At 44.6% G+C, this 26,454-nt stretch overlaps 1 protein-coding gene across 4 annotated transcripts in view; it reads left to right on the top strand.

The window, feature by feature from the left end:
• Thsd4 (thrombospondin type 1 domain containing 4) overlaps positions 1-26,120 on the top strand; it is a 537,636-nt gene extending 511,516 nt beyond the window's left edge. For all 4 annotated transcript variants that reach the window (XM_063246801.1, XM_063246800.1, XM_063246799.1 and 1 more), the window contains 6 exons: positions 699-903; positions 1,570-1,743; positions 2,409-2,582; positions 5,278-5,457; positions 12,938-13,082; positions 21,122-26,120. In XM_063246801.1, coding sequence (XP_063102871.1) covers positions 699-903; positions 1,570-1,743; positions 2,409-2,582; positions 5,278-5,457; positions 12,938-13,082; positions 21,122-21,264 — 1,021 coding nt within the window. In that variant the 3' untranslated portion in view covers positions 21,265-26,120. The remainder of the gene's footprint in view (positions 1-698; positions 904-1,569; positions 1,744-2,408; positions 2,583-5,277; positions 5,458-12,937; positions 13,083-21,121) is intronic.
• Positions 26,121-26,454: the final 334 nt, after the last annotated feature.

Here is a 26,454-nt window from a genome sequence, read left to right as displayed (position 1 = left end):
AGGAAGAAGGGTGCGGAACACGGAGATAAGGCATGACGGGCCATCTGGAGGGGACAGGAAGAGTGGGGGGCTGGCTCTGGAGGTTGTTGTGATACACAGGATACCTCCAGAAGAACAGGATGAAAGGCCCTTACAGGCCAAAACACAATTAATTCCCATCTGGATTCAGAATGAGCACATGCTGCCATCTCATTTAAGTAATTAATAAGAAGCCTGGTGTAGTGGTACCTGCCTCTAATCTTAGCACTCAGGAGGCTGAGGTAGGAGGATCTCCACAAATTCAAAGCCAGCCTGAGCAACATAGCAAAAGCCTGTCTCAAAACAAAACAAGTAATTCGTGAGAGTAGACTTGTGGAAGCAGGGGTGGGGGATGTGGAAACTGACATGTAAACAATTCCCAAATGGGTTCATGTTCCACAGGGAATAAACTAGGCTCAACAGTGCTGGGGTTTTCAGGCTTGCTTATTAGATGGAAGTCACGTATACCTTCTCCATTTTCTATATGTGTGTGTGGAAGGTGGCCCATCACTGGTAGACCACGTGTGGGACACAGCCACCTCCTTCCAGCATCCTGTGACTGCCAGACAGGCGCCAGTGATGCTCTTGGAGGACCCCCACCCCACCCCGTGTGTGCTTGGGCTGAGCGCCCACCCCCGTTAACCCGAGCCTCTGTCTCCCTCCCACCCCTCCTGAGCCAGCTGGGACATCGGCGAGTGGTCCGAGTGCAGCAAGACCTGCGGGCTGGGAATGCAGCACCGGCAGGTCCTGTGCCGCCAGGTGTATGCCAACCGCAGCCTCACGGTGCAGCCCTACCGCTGCCAGCACCTGGAGAAGCCTGAGACCACCAGCACCTGCCAGCTCAAGATCTGCAGCGAGTGGCAGATCCGCACGGACTGGACCTCAGTACGGCCCTCCCCTCCCCCTCCTTCTTCCCTGTTCCCTTCCCCTCCCCCTTCCCTCTCCTCCAGGCCCCTTTTCCTTCCCTCTCCTCCTTTCCTGTCCCCACCTCCCATCCCCCTGTACCAGGATCAGAGCTGAGGAATCCTCAGTACCCCATGAGGAACCATCCCAGAGGCACCTGCCAGCTGTGTTCACAGATCACAGTTACAGCAGCAACTGGACAGGGTCCAGGCAGTGCAGCTCACCCGCAGCCCACCTCGCAGGGAGCCCACAGATCCTGTGTCTACTGACCTTGTCGGTCCCATGTGCCATGGTGTGACACACGCCTGTCATTCCAGCACTCAGGAGGTTGAGGCAGGAAGATTACCATCAGTTCGAGACCAGCCTGGGCTACATAGTTCAAAGGCAGCCTGAACTACACAATGAGACCCTGTCTCAAAATAAAATACAAACAAAAAAAAGCAGAGCCAACTCTTTCTAAGTTTGCTTTATTTAATGGATTGAAAAACCAGGGCCCAGAGGAAGGAAGTAGACAAGATTCCCTAAGGCCACTCCTGCAAGTCCCTGCATTGCAGGGGACTCCCGCAATGCAAGTAGCCTTGCCCAGGCCAGGGGTAGGGGATACACAATTGGCCCTCCCGGCACTGACGTGGGCTCGCTGTGTTCCAGTGCTCTGTGCCCTGTGACGTGGGACAGAGGACGCGGGACGTGAAGTGCGTGAGCAACCTGGGGGACGTGGTGGCGGACGAGGAGTGCAACATGAAGCTGCGGCCCAACGACATTGAGAACTGCGACATGGGGCCCTGCGCCAAGAGCTGGTTCCTCACCGAGTGGAGCGAGAGGGTATGCGCCAGGTCCCGGCTTGGGGGGGGGGGGGGGCATTGGAGGGGACCCCAGGGCCGATTGACGGGGTGATGTGGAGGGACGGCTGAGGTCCATTCTTCCGGGCTGCGTCCTCCCTGGAGGACTGGGGCCTGGGGACTGCGGAGTGGGCGGGTAGAGAGCTCGCCGTGTCTTCCTTAAACAGCGAAACAGCTAACAAGGCAGTGACACGGCGTCACACGGCCTGTGTTCTGTGCCTGTCGCCCTGTAATAGGCTTCAGCCAATGGTGATGCCCTCTCGGCTTTTGAGTAACTAAAAACCACTCCAATCCTGTGCCCCTCCCAGTGGCCTGGGCTCCCAAACCTTGAGTTCAAGGCCAGCCTGGGGTGCAGAGTGAGACCCCGTCTCAAAAAGTCAGGAAAGTGACCTGGTGTGGTGGTGCATGCCTGCAATCCCTGCACTCAGGAGGCTGAGGGAGCAGGACCTTGGCTCAAAAAACAAAACAAAGCAAAACATAAAACCAGAAACAAAAAGTAAGAAAAGAAGCAAGCAAAAGGGTCCACAAGGGGCGAGCCACAGTTATGAGTACAAAGTCGGGGAAGACGGAGTCAGGAGCAGTGCCGCACCTCCAAGGACCCCCTGGGCCACATGTCTGTCCTCTGACGTCCCTCCTTCTGCCCCACAGTGCTCGGCAGAGTGCGGGGCCGGCGTGCGGACGCGCTCCGTGGTTTGCATGACCAACCACGTCAGCAGTCTGCCCCTGGAGGGCTGTGGGAACAACCGGCCAGCCGAGGCCACCCCGTGTGACAATGGGCCCTGCACAGGCAAGGTGGAGTGGTTCTCAGGGAGCTGGAGCCAGGTGAGTGGCTGGGACTGGGGCCGGCGAGGGCTCTGCCCCTGATGAGAGGCACGGCTCGGACTGCAGCTTTGAGTCCAGCTGTGTCACTGCTACCCGTGACCATGGCTACCTGTGCTGCGAGTGCCTCCGGCATCAGTGGTACTCAGTCGGTACCTACAGAGCACTCACTTGAGCACGGGCTACAGTTTCCTTGTCCCCACGACGCTGGAGATGACAGTGCTATGTAAAGTCATGTGACACCACGTGCTTGGTAAAAAATTGATGAGTTCATTTTTTCCCTGCCTTATGGAGATCCCTTTCCCATCCTTGCCACAGTCCAGGAAGGCTTATATTTGTAATCCCTTGGCAAAGTTATTGGAATTCTAGTGAGTTAATTCTAATCTACCACTTCCAGTGCAAACCAAGACAAGAAGAAAGACACTGAGACATATATACAGTTACAGGAGCCCAGGGGTCCTAAGTCCAGCCAATATGATGGCTCACTGGAACAAGGCCCTGACCTAGAGCCCCACCGGGGTTTATTAACTCTCCATGAGGGGAGTGGCTCGGTGATGGGTGATAGCAAGAGTGGTGGGAAATATGTGACTACCACAAGTGGCCTGGCAGGAGGTCTGTCTTAGTTATTTTTTTACTCATTGCTGAGACAAAATACCTGATGACCAAAGCTGAGAAAGGAAAGGTTTATTTCTTATAGTTTTGGGAGGTTTCAGTCCACACTCAGTTGCTCCAAGGCAGCATGGCATGGCGGGGCCGTAGTTTATGGCGGCTGCAAATGGCAAGGCAGAAATCAGCAAAAGAGCAAGACACACCTTCTTCCTGCCATTAAATCACATCCCCTGGGTGTAGCACTGACACCATCAATCCAGCACTAGACAATGAACCAATCACAAATGCACAATGCAAAGGCATGAGGCCTGGGGGCCATAGACATAAACCATGACAAGGTCTGAGACCGCCTCTGCAATTGCAGAGGGCAAGAAATGCAGAGAGCGATCTGCATCACCACTGAGGTAATCATTTGGGGTTGGTGCTCCAGTTCCGAAGTACAATCTTTTTTGCCCTGGGAAATCTTAGCCTCTTTCTCAAGGCTGGGTCCCTGTCAACAGAGTGGAGCATGGCTCTCCTTCCCGCCCGGCTCGAGCATGTATTTGGGGAGTCACTGGGCATGGTGACACTGACCTGTTGCTTTGCTTCAGAGATTACACATCAGCTCCTCAGCCAGCCCCGTTCACATCGCTTAAAGCCAATTGAAGGGACAAGGAAATAACCCAGCCAGCTCTGTATATATGGATACATAGGGCTAGGGCCAAGTTTATCCAAAATGAAGATGGTTGCCATCTTTTCACGGAGCCATCTGGGTGGTTCTCCACACTCCCTGTTCCAGTACTGCATGAGTCCTGTAGGGAAGTGGGGACAGTCATCCTCTGCCTGCCCCTTACGATGCCTGCCACGTTCCAGCTCTTGGCCGCTTAGCGTTTGGCTCACGGTGCTGCCCGGCTCTACAGGGACATCCAGGCCCATGCTCCTCATGCACGTATGTGTGGGGCCTCTCGCACCATAGAGAATTGCATTTCTTTTAAGTAACTTTAAAAGCAGACCTTAAAAAATTAGCTGCCTTGTTCTTCTCAGTTGACATAAGTTCTTTGGAAAGCGAAGTGGCAATAGAAGTCAAGAACAATAAAATTATTCATTTACCTTCACCCTGGTGAAGAAAACAATTGCAAAAGAAAAAAAAAAGGCTTTTTCAGCTGGGCATGGTAGCCCTACCTGTAATCCCAGCACTGAGGAGGCTGAGGCAAGAGGATCGCCACAAATTCGAGGCCAGCCTGGGCCGAAGAGTGAGTTCAAGGGCAGCCTAAACCACACATGAGCAAAAACATTTTACAAACCAGAGTATACTATCTATGAGCAGCCAGTTTTCATGGTCTAACAGAATGTGCCTGCAGTCTCATCACTTGCTTGGCCTCTGTGGGCACCACATGCGTGGGCTTCAGCCACTTTCTGAGGAAAAGTAGAGCACACCACGGACAAAGTTCCTGCCGACTCCCTTTGGGGAAGGCAGGGTCAGCACGGAGAACATTGCCCCTCGTCTGGGGTGCTCCTCTCCCTCTGTGTATCTGAGCCCTTTATGAGCAGGTCGACAACTCTGGGTGCTAACACCCTAATCCGAGCCCTAACTGTCTACCCCCCAAGGGACCAGTAGATAAAACCACAGCGTCAGCTCCTTGCTGCGACACCTCTGAGAGCTGTCAGAGTGCACTGGGCAGAAACCACCACAGTACCTGGCTGTGTTTGCCGTAGAGAGTTCGAGGGGAGCTGTTCACACCAGCACGGATGGCAGCATGATTTGGGTGACTGGTGTCCTCAGGATCTGACAGAGCAGGCCACTGAGTCTCTGAGCTGGGGACAGAGCTGCTAGGAAATTCAGAATCCACATGCAGCTTCCCCTACAGAAATGTGTTCAGATCCCTGCAGTTCTCCGTCACTGGGTCGGTGGCAGCACGGATGTTGCCACCGAACATTGGCAGAGAAGATGTGGGGAAGATGGCTGAAATTTTCATTGTCCAACACTGAGCTCACAAATGAAAGCAAAATTTTGCCAAATATAACCGTTTGCAACCAACGTTGACGGACATTGCTCTCGTCGCCTCCCCGCCCATCAAATGACACTATCTTTCTCTGCTTGTTCCTGCAGTGCTCCATTGAGTGTGGGAGCGGGACGCAGCAGCGGGAGGTAATCTGCGTTAGGAAGAACGCAGACACCTTTGCAGTGCTGGACCCCTTCGAGTGTGCCTTCCTGGAGCGGCCGCCCAGCCAGCAGTCCTGCCACCTTAAGCCTTGTGGAGCCAAATGGTTTAGCACAGAATGGAGCATGGTGAGTGGCAGGGCCTCTTGACAGAGCTGCTTTAACATGACTTCTCCCACTCACCTTCCTTTAGGGGGTCAGGTCCCCATAGTGACCTAAGGGCAACTGCAGCAAGCTGCTCAGTCAGGGAAACTTCAAGGCTTGAATGGCCTTGATGTTTAAACTGAAGAGGTCACAGGCAGTGACTCCCAAGCATCTCTGAGAATCTTGTCTGAAAAGACACATCCTGGCCAAGAAACTTGTACTTTTTGTTTTTCTGGATGTTTTTTGGTTTTGTTTGTTTTTTGACACAGGGTTTTGCTATACAGTTCAGGATTGCCTTGAACTCACAGCAATCCTCCTGCCTCAGCCTTCCAAGTGCTAGGATTACAGGCCTGTACCACCACACCCAGAAATTTGTTTTAACAAGTAGAATGCAGGTGACCCTCACCTGTATTTTGAGAAACACTGCCACAGCCATTTGTAATAATTTTTAAAAACTAATAGGCACTATTGTAGTGTATTAGAGAACCAACTCATCCTAAAAAGAAGAAGAATATAAAGGGAATATAAAGGGAATATAAAGAATATAGAGGGAAAGAAGTGAGCATTTACTTGGTCTTTTTCTTAAAAAAAAAAAAAACTATCATGGAATAACCAAAAAGTAAACACAAGAGTGGGAGAAGTTGAATTCTTCAAAAGAAGGAATGGTAGGATTAGAAAATCACCATCTTCAGCTCCAGATGAACTATTGGGTCTGGACACTGCATGTCAGCAGAGCTAATGTCCCCAGACTAGGCCAGTCATGCAGGCCTGTGACTCCAACCCGCCTCTGTGATGACCTCTCCTAGATCCATTTCCACTTAACAAGAAATACATTCCTCGGTTCACAGATTTAATTCATTTCAAAGTTCCAGAGAAGATGTGGGAAAGATGGTTGAAATTTTCATTGTCCAACACAGAACTCACAAATGAAAGCAAAATTTTGCCAAATACAGCTGTTTGCAAACCAAATTGCTCATAAACACAAACATTTGTGAACCAAGCTGTTACTGTACAGACAACAGAAGCACATGTTAAAACACAATATGAGGTTGCTATTGGCAAAATACAGGAAACTGCAGAACTCATGGCTCAGTTTCTTGATCAAATAAAAATAACTACATTAGTTATTAGTTGTAACTACTGTACCTTAGCTAGAGGAAGAGGCAATACAATGAGAAAAACACAAGGTAGAGGAATTTGTGGATTAAACAAGGCAAAAAAGACATCAGTTGCAATGTGCAGGCCTGATACAGATCCTGATTTTTACACCAAAAGAATCATTTTGAAAATCTATGAGTTTAGAGGAGACTTTAAGATCATCTCTTCTGAAGCTCAAGGACCTTCCCAGAGCCCAGGCACACTAGACTAACCGTGGGAGGTTCTATGGACCAACTATATTATGCCCAGTGACTTTCTTCAATTACAGGAGTTGAGAGCAGGTGAAGTGACTTCCAGGGCATTGGTCTTCATCTGGGGAGAGCTTTAACCCATCATCCATAGTGGTTAGGTGCCTGCCCGGCTACCTGGAACACTGAAGGTGGCACGGAAGGGCCTGAGGGCCTAACTGAATCAGACTCAGCAACTTCCATTCAGTCCCAGGAGCCTAGGGCACAGGAGACGATTTCCAACACATCCAGGTGAAGCCATGGAACAATACTTGAAGCACAGAAATATAGGAAAATGACAAAGTGAAAGACCAAAATGCAATCTCAAACCTTCAGCCAATCCCAAGAAACCTTAGGAGCTATGTACATTAAAGAAAATATATGCCATACACCTGAAATACCTGAAATAATAGCAACTGAAATAAAGAAGTAATTCCAGGAAGCTTTAAAGGAATTCAAACTAGAAATAATCTCCCAGGTAAAAGAAGAAATGATAAAAGAAATCAAAGAGATGCTGAACATATCTAAAGAAGACACAGTTAAAAAATTGGAGGAACTAAACAAAAAGGTAGAATCCCTGGATGAACAATATAAGAAACAAACAGAATATATAAAGCAGATGCAAACAGATACACAGGAAATGAAAAATTCCATTGAAAGTTGCAAAAACCGCCTCAATGAAAGTGAAGATAGAATTTCAGACCTCAAAGACAAGATTTCAGCTAGTGAACAGGAAAGGCAAGATTTTTAAAAAATAACAAAGAATCAGGAAATAATTTAACAGCTGCAAGATGACACAAAGAAAAACAACATACAATTGGTAGGGATAAATGAAAAAGAAGGGGACAACATAAAGGATGTCAAGAGGATATTTAGAGAAGTAATAGCTGAAAATTTCCCAAACATGAGAATGGAAACTGACATCAGGATCAGTGAAGCATATAGAACTCCAAATAGTCATAACCAAAATAAAACTACACCCAGACATACAATAATCACCATCCCAGAAATCCAACATAAGAATAGAATATTAAAAGCTGTCAGAGAGAAAAGACAGATCACCTATAAAGGAAAAGCTATCAGAATCACAGCAGACTTCTCAGCACAAACAATAAAGTTAAGAAAAGCATAAAGTATTTCAGATCCTAAAGGAAAATGATTTCGAACCTAGACTGATGTACCCTGAAAAACTGTCCTTCAAAATTGACAGAGAAATAAGATACTTCCATGACAAAGAACAGCTGAAGAACTTCATGATCACCAAGCCAACCCTGCAAAAAATACTGAAAAACAGTTTAGATAAACTTAGGAAAAAATAACTAAGCAAAGCAGACAATTAAACAGAATGGAAAGATAAAGATTCAACAGCAGAAAGATAACATGTCAACAATAAACCAACATATAACAGTTATAACCGTTAATGTAAATGGTCTCAATTCACCAATTAAAAGAAACAGATTGGCAGAATGGATCAAGAAACTACATCCAACCATATGCTGTCTATAAGAAACCCATCTAACCCAAAAGGAAACTCACAGACTGAAAGTCTAAGGATGGAAAACAATACTTCATGCAACAGGAACCAAAAAAAAGTGGGGGTAGCTATTCTGTTTGCAGACAATGTGAACTTCAAACCAATAATGATCAGAAGAGATAAAGAAGGTCATTACATACTGGTTAGGGGAAAACTTCAAGAGGAAGAGATAAAAATCTTAAAAATATATGCACCAAATTCCAGAGCACCTAGTTATATAAAACAAGTATTAACAGAAATGAAAAACCAAATTAGAGTAACACAATTATAACAGGAGGCCTTAACACACCATTGACACCAAGGGACAGATCAACCAGACAGAAAATCAGCAAAGAAATAACAGAACTGAATCACACATGTGAACAAATGGACTTGATAGATATATACAGAGTGTTCCATCCAACAACATCAGAATACACATTCTTCTCAGCAGTACATGGGTCATTCTCGAAAATAGACCATAATCTAACCTACAGAACATATTTAAATAAATGCAAAAGAGTTGAAATTATCCCATGCATGTTATCAGATCATAGCGCCATGAAATTAGAAATTAATGATAAAAGATACAGCAAACACATGAAAACTGAATAACACACTGTTGAGTAATCAGTGGCTCACAGGGGAAATTAAAGAAGAAATTAAACAATACCTACAAGCAAACGAAAATACAAATACAACTTACCAGAATCTGTGGGATGCAATGAAAGCTGTTCTCAGAGGAAAATTTATTGCACTAAGTTTCCATATCAGGAAAACAAAACAAATACAAATAAATAACCTGATGCTACACCTCAAACATCTAGAAAAAAAAGAGCAAGTCAAGCCCAAAGCTAAAAGAAGAGAGGAAATTATAAAAATCAGAGCAGAAATTAATGAAATAGACTAAGAAAATAATCCAAAGAATCAATGAATGAAAGAGTTGGTTCTTTGAAAAAATAAACAAAATTGATAAGCCCCTAGCCAATGTTATTTTTAAAAAGGAAAGAAAAAGCTCAAATTCATGCAATAAGGAATGAAAAAGGTGAAATCACTATAGACTCCATAGAAATACAGAAGATCATCAACACCTATTTTGAAAACCTCTACTCTCATAGGTTTGAAAACACAGAACAAATAGACAGATTCCTAGAAACATAAAGTACCAAAGCTAGGTCAAGAAGATGTAAAACTGCTGAGTAACCCAATTTCTATTAATGAAATTGATAATGTAATTAAGTCCTTAACTACAAAGAAGAGCCCAGGCCCAGATGGATTCACTGCAGAATTCTACAAGAAATACAAAGACTTAATGCCGACATTCCTCAAACTCTTCAATGAAATCGAAAGGGAAGCAATCCTTCCTAAGTCATTCCTTGAAGCAAATATTAGTCTAGTACAAAAACCCAAGACACGACTAAAAAAGATAACTACAGGCCAATCTCCCTAATGAACACAGATGCAAATATCTTCAATAAAATATTGGCAAATAGGATGCAGCAAATCATCAAGAAGATCATACGCCATGGCTAAGTGGGATTCATCCCAGGCATGCAGGAATGGTTTAGCATACGTAAATCAATAAATGTAATCCACCAAATCAATAAAGCCAAAAGTAAGAATCACATGATCATTTCTATAGATGCAGAAAAAGCTTTTGATAAGGTCTAATATCCATTTATGATAAGAACCCTACAGAAAATTGGAATAGATGGTCTTTACCTCAATATAATAAAAGCCAACAAACCAACAGCCAGTATCATACTAACTGGCCAAAAACTGAAGGCCTTTACCTCAAAATCAGGCACAAGACAAGGATGTCCCTTATCACTGTTCCTATTTAATATAGTACTGGAAATACTAGCCAGAGCAATTTGACAAGAAATGAAAAAGACAAAAAAAAAGGGCAAAGATAGGAAGAGAAGAAATTAAATTATCATTATTTGCAGATGACATGATACTCAACATAGAAGACCCCAAACTCCATTGAAAGACTCCTAGATATAATAAATAAATTCAGCAAATGTGGCTGGATACAAAATCAATACTCAGAAATCAATGGCATTCCTATACACTAACAACAAAGTCACAGAGAGAGAAATAAGAGAAGCCACACCCTTTACACTAGCAACCAAAAAAATAAAATATTTAGGAATTACTCTCATGAAAGAAGTGAAAGACCTATTCAGGGAAAATTATAATACACTGAAAAATGAAATTGAAGATGATCTCAGAAAATGGAAAGACATCCCTTGCTCATGGATAGGAAGAACAAACATTGTGAAAATGGCCATTCTCCCAAAACTGTTATACAGATTCAATGCAATCCTGGTAAAAATACCATCAACATACCTCATAGATCTCGAGAAATCACTCCTAAAATTCATCTGGAACGAGAAGAGACCTAGAATAGCAAAGACAGTTCTAAGCAGCAAAGGCAAGGCAGGAGGTATCACAATCCCTGACTTGAAGTTATACAACAAAGCAACAGTAGTTAAATCAACATGGTACTGGAATCAAAACAAAGCCGAAGGTCAGTGGAATAGATTAGAAGATACAACCACAACTAAAAACACACTCAACCACCTTATTTTTGACAAAGGGACCAAACATGTTCACTGGAAGAAGGACAGTCTCTTTAATAAATGGTGCTGGAAAAACTGGCTCTCCACATGCGGAAAACTGAAACCAGACCCATGCCTATCACCATGTACTAAATTAAAATCTAAATGGATCAAAGATCTGAATATTAAAACAGAAACACTAAATCTATTGGAAGACAAATTGGGTAAAAACCTTGAAGACATAGGGATAGGTAGAGAATTCATGAACAGGAATCAAACTGCACAGGAAATACTTCCCAGAATCAATAACTGGTATCACCTCTTATTAAAGTTTCTGCACTTCAAAAGAAATCTCCAGCATAGTGAAAAGAAAACCCACAAACTGGGAAAAAATCTTAGTGAAAATCAGACCCCCAAAATTCAAAGATCCAATTCAAAAATGGGCATCTGAGATGAATACACAATTTTCAGATGAAGAAATACAAATGGCAAATAAATACATGAAAAAATGTTCATCATCATTACTCATTAGAGAAATGCAAATTAAAACCACACTGAGATTCCATCTCACTACTGAAAGAATGGCCAGGATCAAGAAACTACCAACAACAAATGCTGGAGAGGCTGTGGGGAAAAAGGAACTCTCCTACACTGTTGGTCGGAGTATAGACTGGGTGCAACCATTGTGGAGGTCAGTCTGGAGATTTCTCAGAAAGCTGGGATTGGAAGTCCCATTTATTCCAGCTATTCCACTTCTAGGCATATTCCCAGAGAACTGAAAGCATCATACCACAGTGATATATGTGCACCCATGTTTATAGCAGCACAATTTGTAATAGCCAGATCTTGGAAACAACCTAAGTGTCCATCAACTGAGGAATGGATAATAAAGTTGTGGTATTTCTATACAATGAAGTACTACTCAGCTATAAAGAATGAGCACATTGAGATATTTATAAATAAATGGGCGCAGCTTGAGACCATACTCATAAGCGAAATAAATCAAAGTCACATGTATAAATACCGAATAGTTTCCCTAGTGTAAGAAATGGTAAGAATACATAAAAGTATGTGGTAAACATGTTTCCCCATTATATTGCTTTGAAGCCTTATAATGTTTTCATTCATTAAATTGGAATGGTTTTATTCTGGGTTGTTTGATTTTTGTCTGTGATGATATGAACAGTTATTTTGAAGAAAACAAGACAATATAATAGCTAGTCCTGATTTAATATCATCTTGTTTTGAAGTCTCATGAAGCTTTTGTTCTTCTGTCTCTATTGGTTTACCATGTTGTGTCTTACTGGATTTTATTATATGTGATAGTATAAACAAAATTTTTTATAGACAAGGAGATAATATAGAAACCATAGTTCATTTTCTGTTTGTTGGTTCTAAATACCCTGTAATACTTTCATTCTCTTGAATGGTTTCACAATGTCATGTTGTGTTTGATGCTATAATATACAAAGTTATACTCAAATATTTCAAGGAAAGAGACACTATGGTAGCTACTCTTATGTCGGGATATCTTGTGGTGAAACACTATGTTGCTTAAATTCTTCTGTTCTGACCTGTGTTATTATGTTTTTATGTCCCCTTTTATCTTAATCTCCTTCTTTTTTTAACTTTTTAATAAAAAAAAGAACATGAGTTTCATGAGAAAAGTGGAAATAGGAACACTTTATAGCTGAATTAACCACTGTTGATTTTTAGGTGTAAAAATAATGTTGTGATTTTTAAGGGTCTTCATCTTGTAGAGATGTAAAGTAAACTTTATAGAAAGAGTGCTGTGGTCTCTAGATCTGCTTCAAAACAGAAAGAGCACAGCATACGAGGGTGGATGGGCACAGCTGGCGTGAGCTCCTAGCTGCTGACGCTGGCGGACAGGTGCCCCCTCGTCTCTGGAGACACTGGATGTCTCTCAGCACCACCCCCTCTCCGCTGGTGTGGAGAGCTGATGGGCTGCTGGGTAAGCTGACCTCCCCTTTGTTGCCACACAGTGCTCCAAGAGCTGCCAGGGTGGCTTCCGGGTCCGGGAAGTGCGATGTCTGGCAGATGACATGACCCTAAGTAATCTCTGTGACCCTCAGCTGAAACCAGAAGAAAGAGAATCCTGCAACCCTCAGGACTGTGTCCCCGAAATCGGTGAGTAGAGATTCCTGACTCGGAGCAAAGGTCTGACCTTTTATAAGCTCTGTCGAGTTCTCTGCAGTAAAACTGCCAATTCCATCCAGGTCTCCCTGTGTCCTTGTGCACAGTCACAGTGATCAGAAGGTCAAAGCGACTTTGAAATTCTAAGTGGCATAGTTTAAGATAACTGCTCACAATACCGATGGGTATCCAAGCTGTCTACCAAAAGACAAATGTCAGGACTAATTAATTAAAATCAAAATGCACGTAAAGCTTTGGTTCGGGGCTGGAGATACAGCTCAGTGGTGGAGCACTTGCGTCCTATGCTTAAGGCCTGGATTCAGTCCCCAACCCCACATAAAAGAAGATAAAATTTCGCCTTCATTGTCCATGAGAGAGGATGCTGAGATACCTGAGCTGGGTGGTTGAGGAGGCAAGAAGGGAGAGCCAAAAATGGGTAGAGACAATGACAGTTGGAGCAAATGTCCTTAGTGCATAGCACAGACCCAGAGTCCAGAGCACACAATGATGTGGCTCAACAGGGGACAGTGACAGCGGGCACCTGGGCTGCACAATGGATGGAATCCTCAAGGAGCAGAGGACCCCACCTGCCACCTGAAACAGGACCCAGGACCCTGGAGGACAACGCCTGTAAGAGCTAGAAGTTGAACCAAAGGCACCATGCACATGAACTGAGCAAAGAAAGGCACTGTTAGGATGGTGGGGAGATAGTGTAGAGTTATCATGGATGCCCAAGTGCCACCCAGACCTACCCAAAATATTGTGCCAGGCTGGGTGCAGACTGGCTCCAGAATAGATGTGCTGCACCCCTGTATCAGAACTCTTCCTGTCTTCACAGCAATGGCACAGAAGCGTGATATCGCAGTAGATTGTCAGGCAGTAGGTTCTTCCTGCAGTTTCAGTGCACTGACCCAATGTGCTTTCCATCCAGGAAAGTTGTGCTACTTACATAATGGATGCTCTGTCATCAACAGCTTCCTGTGTGCCAGTAATAGCCAGTGAGGAAAAGTATGGGGGTGACTATTCCTAGAAGGAGCCCAAAGATGTGCATTTTCCATCATTATGACCAGCTAGCTGGGAAGAACAACTTAGAGAAGAAAAGGTTTACAGTGATAACTCAGTTCATGATTGCTTTTGTTTGGAGCAATTTGGTTCACAGACAAAAGTGTCTGGCAGGATTTTGTTTTTGTTTGTGAACTCTGCCTTGGGTAACACACATAGCCATGAATATCTTTCCCACATGAACATAAATGGAGTCATCTTTTCCAAAATCCTGTTATGAATTAAATTTGTGGACTGAAATACCACTGTATCTGGGCTCAGAATTTCAGAAGTTTTGGTTTAGTTGCTGTGGGTCTGGGGTGCAGTGGAACGTCACAGCTGAACACCGCAGTGGAACATCATGGCGTGGCTATTCACTATATAGCAGCCAGGAAGCAGAATATGAGGGAAAGGTCAGAGCCAGAGAGGAAAGAGCCAAACAAGATATAGTTCCCAACCTGATGTCCTTGCCATCCACTTCCTTCAACAAGGCCCCAACTCCTGTTTCTGTCACCTCCCAATAATGTCATGAAATCTTGCTGTCATCCATGGGTTAGTTTGTCGATGAAGTTAGAGCCCTGGTGATCCTGTCACTGCTCTAGACCCCTTCTATGAGCATTGCTGCAAAAACACAAGTCTTTGGGAAGACACCTCATAGTTACACCATAATGCACAGGAAGAAAATTAACAAGCAGCATCTAAGACTGACTACAGAAAAATTAAAAGTAAAAATAAGAAAACCATGCTACAGGACACAGACGGAAACATGGTGGATAGAATAACTAATATTTCTTAGGTATAAAAACTCAATATTTTAAAGAATTGCCTGAGCAGAGCTTGCCTTGTATATTGGTCAGCTCTTTGTTACTATCACAGACCACCTGAGGTGAGCTAACTTTATAAATAGAAGAGGTTTACTAATTCAGAAGCATCAGAACTTTGGGGATTACATGCCTGCATGAGTCAAGGAACAATCGTGTTCAAACCACAGCTGTTTCCCATGTATTCATGCATAGATGAAGCTACAGAAACAAAAGCTGTACATTACTAACATAGACAGGGACAGGTTTGCCAGTGCTACACACAGAATTCTGAAACAGATTTTATACCAGAGAAGTTAACTACGATAAAGATTGAGTGTTAAGTGAGGAGAAACTTACATTTTATTGAGACAAGCAAAGGTTTGTTTAAAAAACAAAAGAAACCTTGGCTCTTATATTAAACCACATACTCATAAGCACACCTGCCTAATGGATTAAAGGTCGTAACAGAAAACACACTGAGAAAAGCACGGAAAATATATATATTTCATTGAATTGGTAAAAGCCTTCATAAAGCAAGACTATTAGACTTCATAAAGCAAGACATAGTAGACTATTTTTTTATTTAAAGAGAAAGAAACAAAAAAATGGAGAAAAAAGAGGGTAGAAATAATACAGAATTACAGAAAAATAAACGGTAAGAAATCACGAGTTGATAAGTTACATATTGTCATCTTAGAAATAGTTGTTCAGGTTACAAAATTAAAGTACGTAAAGTGACATTCAAATAGTGACACTGCCAACAGTTCTGCTCAATGATCCAACAAAAACTCAGTAATATGGTTATCAGTCCTACACACTTGTTTTATATCTTAAAGAGGGTAAGATTAAACATATCAAAACAGAACAAAACAGTTTATAAAGAAACAATTTAAAGAAATACAGATTTCGAAGCAAGTCCACTGGAGATCTTCACAGTCTATCTTATTGTCTCTAGTTTTCTTCCAAATAGTTGTCCTCATCTTCACACACATTGAATACATACTGCATATTATAGAACTAATCAAATCATTACAGGATGATAAAGGCTTTTTAGGTCTTCAAGATCTGACACTGAGGAAGACAATAATGACTACCATAGTGTTCCTCATTCTCTTCATAGTAGCTGTCCTTATCTTATGTATGCTGAACTTGAACTTAAGAGAGTAGACTAATATCACTCTAAACAGTGAATAATAGTATTGCTAGATTTTATATCCTAATGCTACAGAATTAGCATTGGGTTTCTTAGTGTCTCCTCTTCTTCAGAGTATCTGTTCATCACATCTTGCATTATATAATCTGTTCCTGTAAATAGTTTTAAAAATTCTTCCCATGTGTGAATTTCTACATATATATCTATCCTCTCTGTATTGTAGGGAAAAACAAATCATAACAAGACAGTAAAACAAATTTCCTAGAAAAACATGCAATGAAAAAACCACATAAGACCACAATATTAGGTGACATACCGTAGTTACTATGTGTTGTAGTCAGGCGTTGCACACCGAGAACAACTAGGATTAGGACATGGAGTTTATAATATTTTTATAATAGTCACCAGAAGTTAACACAGGAAAATGCAGGAAATCTATCCGCAACACCAAAGACATAGATTATTTAGTCAAGAGCCTAAACCCCACAGCAATGTCCCACATGAGTCCAGATAAACCCCAGAGCTCAGGACAATGCCTCCACGAGTCCAGCTGGAGGTCCAGAGCCCACAAGAAGGACTCACGCCAGTCTCTTTTACGGATCCATACCGGGAAGACCCAAGGGTCAGCGGTGGAAGCAAGAAAGTCTATGCCAGCAGGATGAAGGAGCTGTGCTAGTGGGATGAGGGTTCTACGCTGGAGCCGAGAAGTCACACTCACAACAAAGACCAGGGCTATCCTGAAAGGCACCACAGCTGTCCTCAGCGACATGGAGGCCCCGAGCTCCAACGACAACAAGCACAGTCGGGTATGTGCCAGGAAGCAGCGTGACGAGTTCATCCTGGAGACCAGGCAGCACATGTCTTCCCCTCTGGAGCCAGAAAGCAATGCTCGATATGAAGACCAAAGCTTCTCCAGGAGAACCAACAGCTCAGACAGCAACTCATAGGAGAACCCACAATGCCTCTTTAACGCCTCAGTCCCTCCCAACACCTCCCTTCTTCTCCACCTATTTATCCTGGCAGCCCTCAGGTGGAGCATCTTCTGTAATCCAGCTGGCGTTAAGTTGACCACCAGTTTTCAAATCATAACAGTATGCTTTCTCTTGTTATTTTCAGTAGACTTGTCCACATCATCGGGCTTAATACAGTTAAGCATAGTATTACATAGTTATTTTTATAAAAACACAACTTTGAAAACATTGTAGGACTTGAGAGCGGTTAATAATCAGAACCAGTATGGACATCTTTTACATCTTGTCATCTTCAGAGTAGTTGCCTCTACTTTTAGACTTGATACTATCAAGCATACCAAATTTGAATAAAATCAGCTAAGACAAAACTGCGGTCTAACAAACCAGATTCAAATAAGATCAGTCATAGTAAGACAATGTAAGTAATACAGGGTTTCAGTTTAAGTTAATAGGAAATTAAGGACAGTTACCGTGGTATAACCTGCTATTTTGGGGTTAGATGTCCTCAAATCTGATATGAGTGGACAGACTGGAACAAAATAAAACCAAACTAAACAGAGCAATAAAGTCTACTGTGACTTTTAAATCCTGATACACTATTGACAATGACCTCTGCCTTCCTTTTTAGGCTGTTTCTCACCTTTCCCCTGCTCAGGATGCTTTGTATGTTTGGGCTCACTAGCCCCTTTAGTTTTTAGATTAGGGGCAGCCCATTGTCTCTCTGAGTGTTGCTGAACCTGTTTCCCCCTGAGCTTGATCTTGAGCTGTACTCCTTTACTCACTAAAGTCATAAGGTTTTGCTTCCTTCCAACTGTGTAGTTCTACACTGCCCAAAAGTGTGATAGCTTTCCAGTCTATCTGCGGCTACTGGATGAGTTGTCCCTATTTCTCTCTGGTTTCCTGTCACATTTGGCTTTGCTTTCTCATCTTTGACTTTCAGGTTATTAACCCTCCTTCGGGTTGAGTGTATTTCCCATTCAGAGCATCTCAATGGAGCCTGCCTCCTATCTACTCTGCCTGTTTTTTTTTTTATTTTAGTGTATTAAGGCTATCTATATTAAAGATTATAGCTTACCGTCTCTGCCTCATGTCTGCTACTCCACTTTACTGCTATAATTTGTCCACTTTAATCCCTGATTCCACTGTCTGCCCCATATATAGGCCTCTCTGCCACTGTTGCTGGAATCCTGGTATCCCTTCTCTCTCTCTCTGGAATGTCCTTCAGCACTCTCTGTAGGGTTGGGTTGGTGGCCATGAACTCCCACGGTTACTCCTTGTCTTGGAAACATCTTATTTCTCCATTAATTTTGAGAGAGAGTTTTTCTGGGTACCTCAGTCTTGATTGCAAATTATTTTCTTTCAGGGCTTGGAATATTTCCCCCCAGGCTCTTCTCAATTTGAGAGTTTGTGTTGATAAGTCTGTTGTTATTTTGATAATTTTCCCATTGTAGGTAATCTGCTTCATTTCCCTGGCTGCTTTTAATATTTTGCTCTTTTGGTGGATTTCTGGAATCTTGATTATTATATGTCTGGGTGTAGATCTGTTTTGGTTATAAGTGGCTGGAGTTCTGTGTGCCTCATTTATCTGGATATCATTTCTTTTTCCTATGCTTAGGAAGTTTTCCTTTAATATATCTGTGAATATTATTTGTAGTTCATTTTTGGTTACTCCATAAATCAAGACTCTAAACCCAGAGGCCTTATTGCTAGGTGTGAAATTAAAAATAGTTTTCCTGGTAAGTCATCACTTCCCATGTTGAAAGGAAGGAAAGGAGAGGGAAAGCCAGAGAACAGAAAAATTATTAGAAAATATCTGATACGCATCTCAGGAGGATAGGATGTTATAATCAGTCTAGAAGATAGAGGCTGGCAATGTAGCTTAGGGGCACAGAGCCTGCCTGGCAAGCGCAAAGTCCTGTGTTTGATTCCCCGTACCCAAATAAAGAAACAGACCCAGAGGATTAGGAATGACACTGGTACAGTTCCCTTGTGTTCCTTAGCATTGTCAGCCCCACACAGGTGACACTTTGGCTTTGAATCATAGGTTGTTACATTATTTTTAAAGGTCTGACTATGAAGGCAGCCTTGTGTTGTATTGCATAGGCACAGCCTGCTTGGCTCAGGCATATGGACATGGATAATTCAAGAAGGTCGAAATTGCCAGATCTGTGGAATTGATTATATGCATTTCAGAGCTCAGAGTGATTGGTAGAACCAGTTCATGTGCTGTGAAGTTCTGCTACTCAGCTGGCACACATTTGTCAAAGTCACTTCCTAATATGGTGCCATTTTTTTAAGCCACTCCAATTAGCTTGTTTATGGTATCTTTGCAAGGAAGAAAAATTCCACCTTGATATGAAATCCAATTAAGGAAAACAGGAGCACTACAAGATCAACAAAGGAGAATATGTAAATAAAACTTTGATGGGGGGGATACTGGGGATTGAACTCACAATCTTGTGCTTGCCAGGCAGGCGCCTATACTGCTGAGCTACATCCCCAGCCCAAAACTTTGGTATTCTTTGATGCACCTCACAACTGTACTGTCAAAGATGAAGCAACTAAAAACAGCCAGGGCATGAGCTCAAGTTATCAGCCCTGGAGGAGGCTCCTCCCCAAGGGCTTGCTGACCAGCTTTGAAAGTAAAGAAAATCAGGTGTATAGTTTGGTTTTATTGCTGAAGAAGAAAACGGTATGTGAGTACAGGGTTGTTTTTATTTTGTTTTGTTTTGTTTTGTTGAAATTTGCAAATATTATTATGATTTTTCATTTTATCCCAAAAAACTATTACTAAATCATCCATCAATTGAAAACATTTTAGAGACAAATAAGTGCCATTCAAGTAAACAAAGCATTAAATCCCAGATCTACATAGAGCTCACTCAAATTCATTTTTTTAGAAAGACAAGTGAATAAAATAAATGTAAAAATAAAAGCAAACAAACTGCTTCTGTGAAGGATGAGACACTTGAAGAAATCTACCATAAGAAGCTGAAAAAGTGGGGCCGGGGATTTTTTAGCTCGGTGGCATAAGCACCTGCCTGGCAAGCGTGATGTCATGAGTTCGATCCCCAGTACCACAAAAAAAAAAAAAAAGTAAAAGCTGAAAAAATACTTAAGCAGCTAGTATGAGAAATGCAAATTTAAAACAGCATGGGGTACCTATTTTTCTGTAGAATTAGCAGATTCTTTAAAAGTGAGCTAAACATCACTGGCAGAGTTTAGAGAGGATCAAGCTCAGATCTATGCCTTAGTATGATTTTTTGGGGGAAAGTAAGATCTTGTTAATTTAACTGGGAATTTATACTAAAGATGTATTCTTGAAAACATACAAAATACATGTTTGCATAAAGAACATTAATAAATAAGGGCTGGGAGTTGTGGTTCAGTGGTCAGCTACACACACCCAGCGTGCAAGGGGCCAGACCCTGGGCCTGACCCTCAGCCCCAATAAGTAAATTTTATAATTTCTTACAACTCACAGAAATGGAGAGCAAAGACATTTTTATTGACAGAAGGAAATGGCTGGTTGTGTTATAGCACCTAGGACAAACCACTGATGCCCTGAAAAAGACTGGTGATTATTACAATATTTAAATATATTTGTAAGTAATGTAAAAAAAAAAGCAACCAGCTGAGAAGTATACTGTCAGTTTTTCTTCTACTTAATCCGTCAACTCAAGCAATGTTCATCAAAATCCAGACGGGGCTTTTCATACAAAAGCCTCAAAAACCAGGTCTTAAATCTATATAGAAAAGCAAGAGCTAGCAGAGCATGGTGGTACAGCCTGTAATTCCAGCATTTGGGAGGCTGAGTCAGGAGAATCACCATGAGTTTGAGGCCAGCCTGAGCTACTAGGGAATTCAGAGATAGTAAAGCCTTATTTCAAAACACCAAGGAATGAATGAATGAGTGAGAAAACACAGCTGTTAGCACATACACAGGTCACCTAGGTGATAAACAGCAGAGCGGAATGAAAAGGCGCATCGTACTCCACCACCCTTACTCTCTCTGCGGCGGGGCCTGTTTCGGGTTCAGAGTTTCTTTTGCTCTGTTCCCCGCAGATGAGAGCTGCCGAGACAAGTACTACAACTGCAACGTGGTGGTGCAGGCGCGCCTCTGTGTCTACAACTACTACAAGACAGCCTGCTGCGCGTCCTGCGCCCGGGGCGCTGCCAGGCACTCTGGCTTCCTGGGGAGCAGATAACGCATACCACCCCGTCCTGGGGCACCGCCGGCCAGCATCGTCACCAGCCTCACCCCCGCCACGTGTTCCGCCCGTGCCTGCCGGGAGCTCAGTGCCAGGCGTTGGGAGCATTGGAAAGCCACAGCCCACCCCTTAAGTGTTCCATGGACTCAGGACCCCAGGGACCCAGCACCTGCGGACAGTACCCTCACAGCCTGGTGCCGTGCCAGTCAGCAGATGTCCCTGATGGGCACCGTCTCACCCTGGTGCTCCTGGCCTCTCCAAAGTGGGCACCCTGTGGGAGCCAGAGGAGACATTGTCCTTGTGCACCCCTCTGTGATCTCAGCCCACCGTGCCTGTTTTGACTCTCAAAGCCATTGGCACATCTTCCTGCCTTAGGACACTTATCCCACATCAGCAGAGCACTGTCCATGCCAAAGCTGGCGTATCCCAGACACCAGCTCCTTAGAGGCTCACAAGCCCAGATGGGAGGTGGCAGACAAGTAATCCCACTTTTTTTTTTGACAAGGAAACTGAGGCTCAACTCGGGACCTGCCATGTGGCAGAGCTGAGTGCCCACCCAGTCACCTGCCCACAGCCCTCACCTGTCCTAGTCACCACCTGGGGCCTGGAGGAAGTAGCGTCCTTTCCAGCCGGGAGGCCGAGAAGTTTCCCACCAACAAACCCAGCCCAGGGCTTGGCCTTCTGCCTCCACAGTGTGTGGGTCAGCCTTTCTGTCCTGTGCTGAGCTCTCTCCCCTCCCCACAGGGACAGCTCTGGCTTCCCTAAATCCATCACCAACAGAGCTGTGCAGGGGACAAGGACAGCCACAGTAGAGCCAGGGGGTTGCCTGATATTCTGGTTCCACCACAAGTGACAGGTTCCTCTCGTCATTCTCGGCCATCTCTCCTGGGCTCCTTGCCATGTGTGGTCAGTATGAAGTCCAGCCTGTAGGCCGCCAAAGAGCTCCAGGCTGTATTAGGGTCTTTATGACATTTTCTCTGTGCCCTCCAATCCTCCCCTGCCCGATGACCCACAGTCCTCACCTCCCCTAGACTTGACCAAATCTCAGTTCATTCAGCCAGCCTGGGAGAAACGGTGAACTCCTGACCATCATCTCCCAACCCACTTCACCCAATAAGGGAACTACAGAGGCCTTGGCCCAAGGTGGGGTGCAGTGCATCTTGAAATGTGAACCAACTAAAAAATTTAGTTTTTTTTTTTCTTTCATCCGTCAAGAATATCAGGCTAAACAACTGTGGGTTTGTCACTGTCCCCTCTTCTAGGTCCTGGGCATATTTCCCCTTCAAAGCAAGCCTTACATTTCCCCCTGGGCATTGTGACCAAAAGCTCTGCAAAGCTGATGAGGATTTACAGCTCTAGGCCCTGCCAGGCTCCCTCTCTCACATCCGCCAGCCTGAGGCCTTCAGATACTCTTGGGTGTCCTGTCAGCGCCTGAAACTGAGGAGCTCAGGTGCATTTCTGAGGATGTTCCCTGCTCTGCCAGTGCTCAGGTGACGGTAGGTCTGACTTTCATGCCTCAGGGCACAAGGAGACCAGAGATGCCCGAGCTGTGCCCCTTCCTGCAGCCCAGCCTGTTTTCCCTCACGCCATGCCTTCAGGCTCTGCTGAGCAAATAGACCTTGCAGGCTGCTTGGCGAGTCTTTCTCCATACAAGTGGGCCACCTGGACCAGTGGGTGCAGACCAGCCTCTGCTGGTCTCACATAAAGGAAGGGAAAGTTCTAGCAATCAGCTACCCACAAGGGGTGCGGGCCACCACACCAAGGGAGCACTCTGTCCTTGAAGACTTCACTGAGCTGTCGGAAGAGAACACCCCAGTCCTTCAAACTCAGAAATTCCTGCCCAGTGTGGGGTTGGCCAGCCTGTGCCTTCATGGGGTAAGGGGTGCCCAGCTGGGGGCCTTTTCCTTTCCAGGAAAAATTCCAGCTGTTCCTGGGGCTCACGCATGTTTGGGAGCAGGTGGTGAGAACAGAGGCTTTGTCTGCTCCCAGTTAGAGAAAGCCGATCTGTGCTAGTCGCCCAGTTCCTGTTTCAGCCCCCATGTATTCCTGAGGCACAATGCATCCCATTGTGGGGACTTGGGTATTTCCGGTGACCTTCCAGGTCAGAGTCTAAGGCAAGCCCACCTTGGGGCACTCTCCCTCCAGACAGTGTAGCCTCCTTTCCCAGCATCCATCTCTCCGTCCTCCCATCACCCACCATCTCCTTCCAGGCTCCTTCTGGTGCCTTCCTTGGCCAAAATGTGGAATAGAAATTTGTATTTTAAGACTACGCACACACACGTGCGCGCACACACACATACACACACACACACCCCATACTGCACTGCCTTGTTCCCTGCTCTGAATTTTACAATGTGTTTTCCTGCGCAGCACTCTGCAAAACCTCAGACAGAAGTCATGCCTCTCCCAGCCTAGGCAGGGCCCACCTCCCCCCTCCCTCCTTCCCAGCCTCAGGGCCACCTCAGGTCCATCCCTTGAAAAAAGAACAGGAAATACCCGACGCTGCAAGCTCCTTGCAAATTCGCCGCTAGAGGGAGCCATTTCCCTTCGGTGAATGTTGCGATCAGCCCAGATGGTGGGAACCCCTAAGGCAGGAGCTCTCAGGACTGTCCGCATCTGTTCCTCTGCCTTCCTGCTCCGGAGGGCTCTTTGGGGGTGTTTTCCTCCATTGCCTTAAGTATATATCAGTCACTCATTACCAGGGTAGCTTTGTGAAAGGACAGAAAATGAGAGACACTAGTTTGACTTGTTTTTAGCAGGCTGTTTGGCACCAAGAGAGATCTAGATATTACCGTATTGTTAGCATGTTTTCTTTGCTTTTTAATTTTTTTTTTCTATTAACAGGGCTCAGGTAGAGTTGAGATAGCACTTTCCAAAAGAGGAAGAAGAAATAGAAGTAATAAGAAAGACGACCAGAAGCTAAGCCAGGTTGAATAATCTATATCAGCCCAGTAGGTGGAGACCAACATCCAGTCTTCACCATTTTTACCATGATTTCAATTGGGGAAGAAGATGCTTTCCTGGCAAAGAGATTGGCTGACAGGAAATTGGGGAGCCTTAACTAACAGGAGCCAGATCCGAACAGATCTGAAGACTAAAAACCCAGATCTTAATACTCAGCAGGAAGTATCGGAAAGATCTACCTTTGGAATTTTAAAAAAACACCTATACAAGTAAAAGGTTATGAGACGTATTTCAGTGGACAAAACTTAATGGAGGATGGATGCAGACTGCTGACCGTGTGTAATGTCCAGGGGCAAGGGAACCAGGTAGGATGGCTAGAAACAGCAGGAAGGACCTTGTGAGGATGAGGGGATGGGGAAAGTGTTAGGGCGCCATGAGAGCCTACTAGGCCCAGGACGGAGAAGCTACAGGGACCCCGATATTTGCTCTTGCAGGAGAACCAAGCCTCAATGTCAGAGGACTTGTGCCAGAGGTGACTGGCTCAACTTTGGAGGGGTCACCAAAGCCAGAGGACATAGGACCGGGTCTTAGATAGCTGGCTGGGCATCATGATGTCCAAGGTTATTTGCAAGTCTGGGTTTGGTGATTATGTTAGTAGGCAGTTTCCTGTGGTGCTTAAGTGTGACCTGCATACATCCTATCCCATTCCCAGCTTTTGCCACCGTGTCGACCATTTCAGACCCATCGATGCCTCTGCCCCTAAGCTGAATGTGGCCTTATATCTCAGAGAACCACTGGTACCCTGACCAGAGCCGGCCCACTGGTCCTGTGTCACAGAGGACACAAACATAATGTGACCAGGGAGGCAGCACACCCATCAGGCAGGAGCCCTTTACCTCCTGCCATCTTCACGCCTTGCTTTCCTCCATCTCTGCTAGGACAAAGTGATTCTCTGCCCCGAACCCCTATTCCTGGTCCTACCCAGGTTCCCCTTGTGCTGTGGTACAGTGACCGATAGACGGTGGCAACTTGTGGCCAATGTTGTCAGCATCTTCCAGACCGTGAGCCCTGCTCAGTGCCAGGAAACCCCTTCTGTTACCTACAGGAACCCCCCCCACCTGCCTTAGCCCCCTGCTCCCCTGCAGTTTGACAGAAGGATATACTTTGTGATAACTTATTATGTTGTTCTTTGTAAATACAAGATGTTTATAGGAAATATGTATTCTGAACTCTATCTGCAGATAAGTCACTACACCCAAATAGTTCTATAATTTAGAGTATGTTAATTATAAAGGGACCGAATAGGTATTTATTTGCATATCCCAGCCACACTCGTATAAAATCATCTGACCATACTAACCAGCTTCCTGGAATCTTACTACCCGACACTGATTTATTCTAAGCCCATGTTTACCATTGTTCAGTATGCCGATGAATACTCCTTGAGGTTTAAGAAGATTATAAACTCCTCTCTTTTTGACTGTTCGGGCATCACTGCTGGACGTGATTGCCACCTTTCCATCTTTAACATTGTATTTCCTCCTAAAATCTGCCTGCTCCTCGTCCCCTCACATTTGGAGGACACACAGCCTGTCCCCCAGCCTTCTTGTCCCTGCCGTGTCACCTGCTGTTAGACCCGCAGGGTCAGAGCTGCAGACTGGGCGGGGAGAGGCTGGAAGGCCTGTGACTACAGCGGTCCCCACTGGGGACGGCGGCCAGGGCCGCCAACAAGGTTGCCCTGTGACTGGGTAGCCAGCAGCAAGAGGCAAGGAACTCACTGCTTGCTCTATGCACCCAGCTCCGGGGCGGTGTGAGAGTGCTTTGTAAGGAGGGACAGTGCACGGTGGATTATATGAGTAAATACAGCCTGCTTTGGGGGAAAATGTCAGCTATTTTTGTGTATGACTAATTTATTTTTACTGTAAAAATACAATAAACTGGTGAAAAGATGTGTGGTGTTAATGCGTGTGTGTTTTCTCTGACCTTATTCACCCACACTGTTTCTAGCAGCCCCTTCCAAAAAAGATCCAGCTGTCCGAAGCCCAGCTGGCCCATCATGTGTGGGCCTTGGGGGCTCCCTGTGTGGCTGGGCTGGTTAGGGCACCTGACTTACACGCAGTAAAGAACTTCGGCCAGCGGTATGTGGCTGAAATCTCAGCTCTTGAAGGCTTAGGCAGAGGGATTACTGCAAGTTCAAGGACCACCTGAATGACATAGAAGACCTTGTTCCCCATCTGAAAAAAATCGTTGTGTAGCATCTGCGTTCAAGGACTTAACCTATCA

Source organism: Cavia porcellus, unplaced genomic scaffold (assembly GCF_034190915.1).
Source record: "Cavia porcellus strain 051 isolate PalLab524CR breed Dunkin Hartley unplaced genomic scaffold, mCavPor4.1 scaffold_4, whole genome shotgun sequence".
Lineage (NCBI taxonomy): Eukaryota > Metazoa > Chordata > Mammalia > Rodentia > Caviidae > Cavia > Cavia porcellus.
Note: the sequence above shows the minus strand (reverse complement) of the source record. Positions and strands in the feature narration are given on the sequence as shown.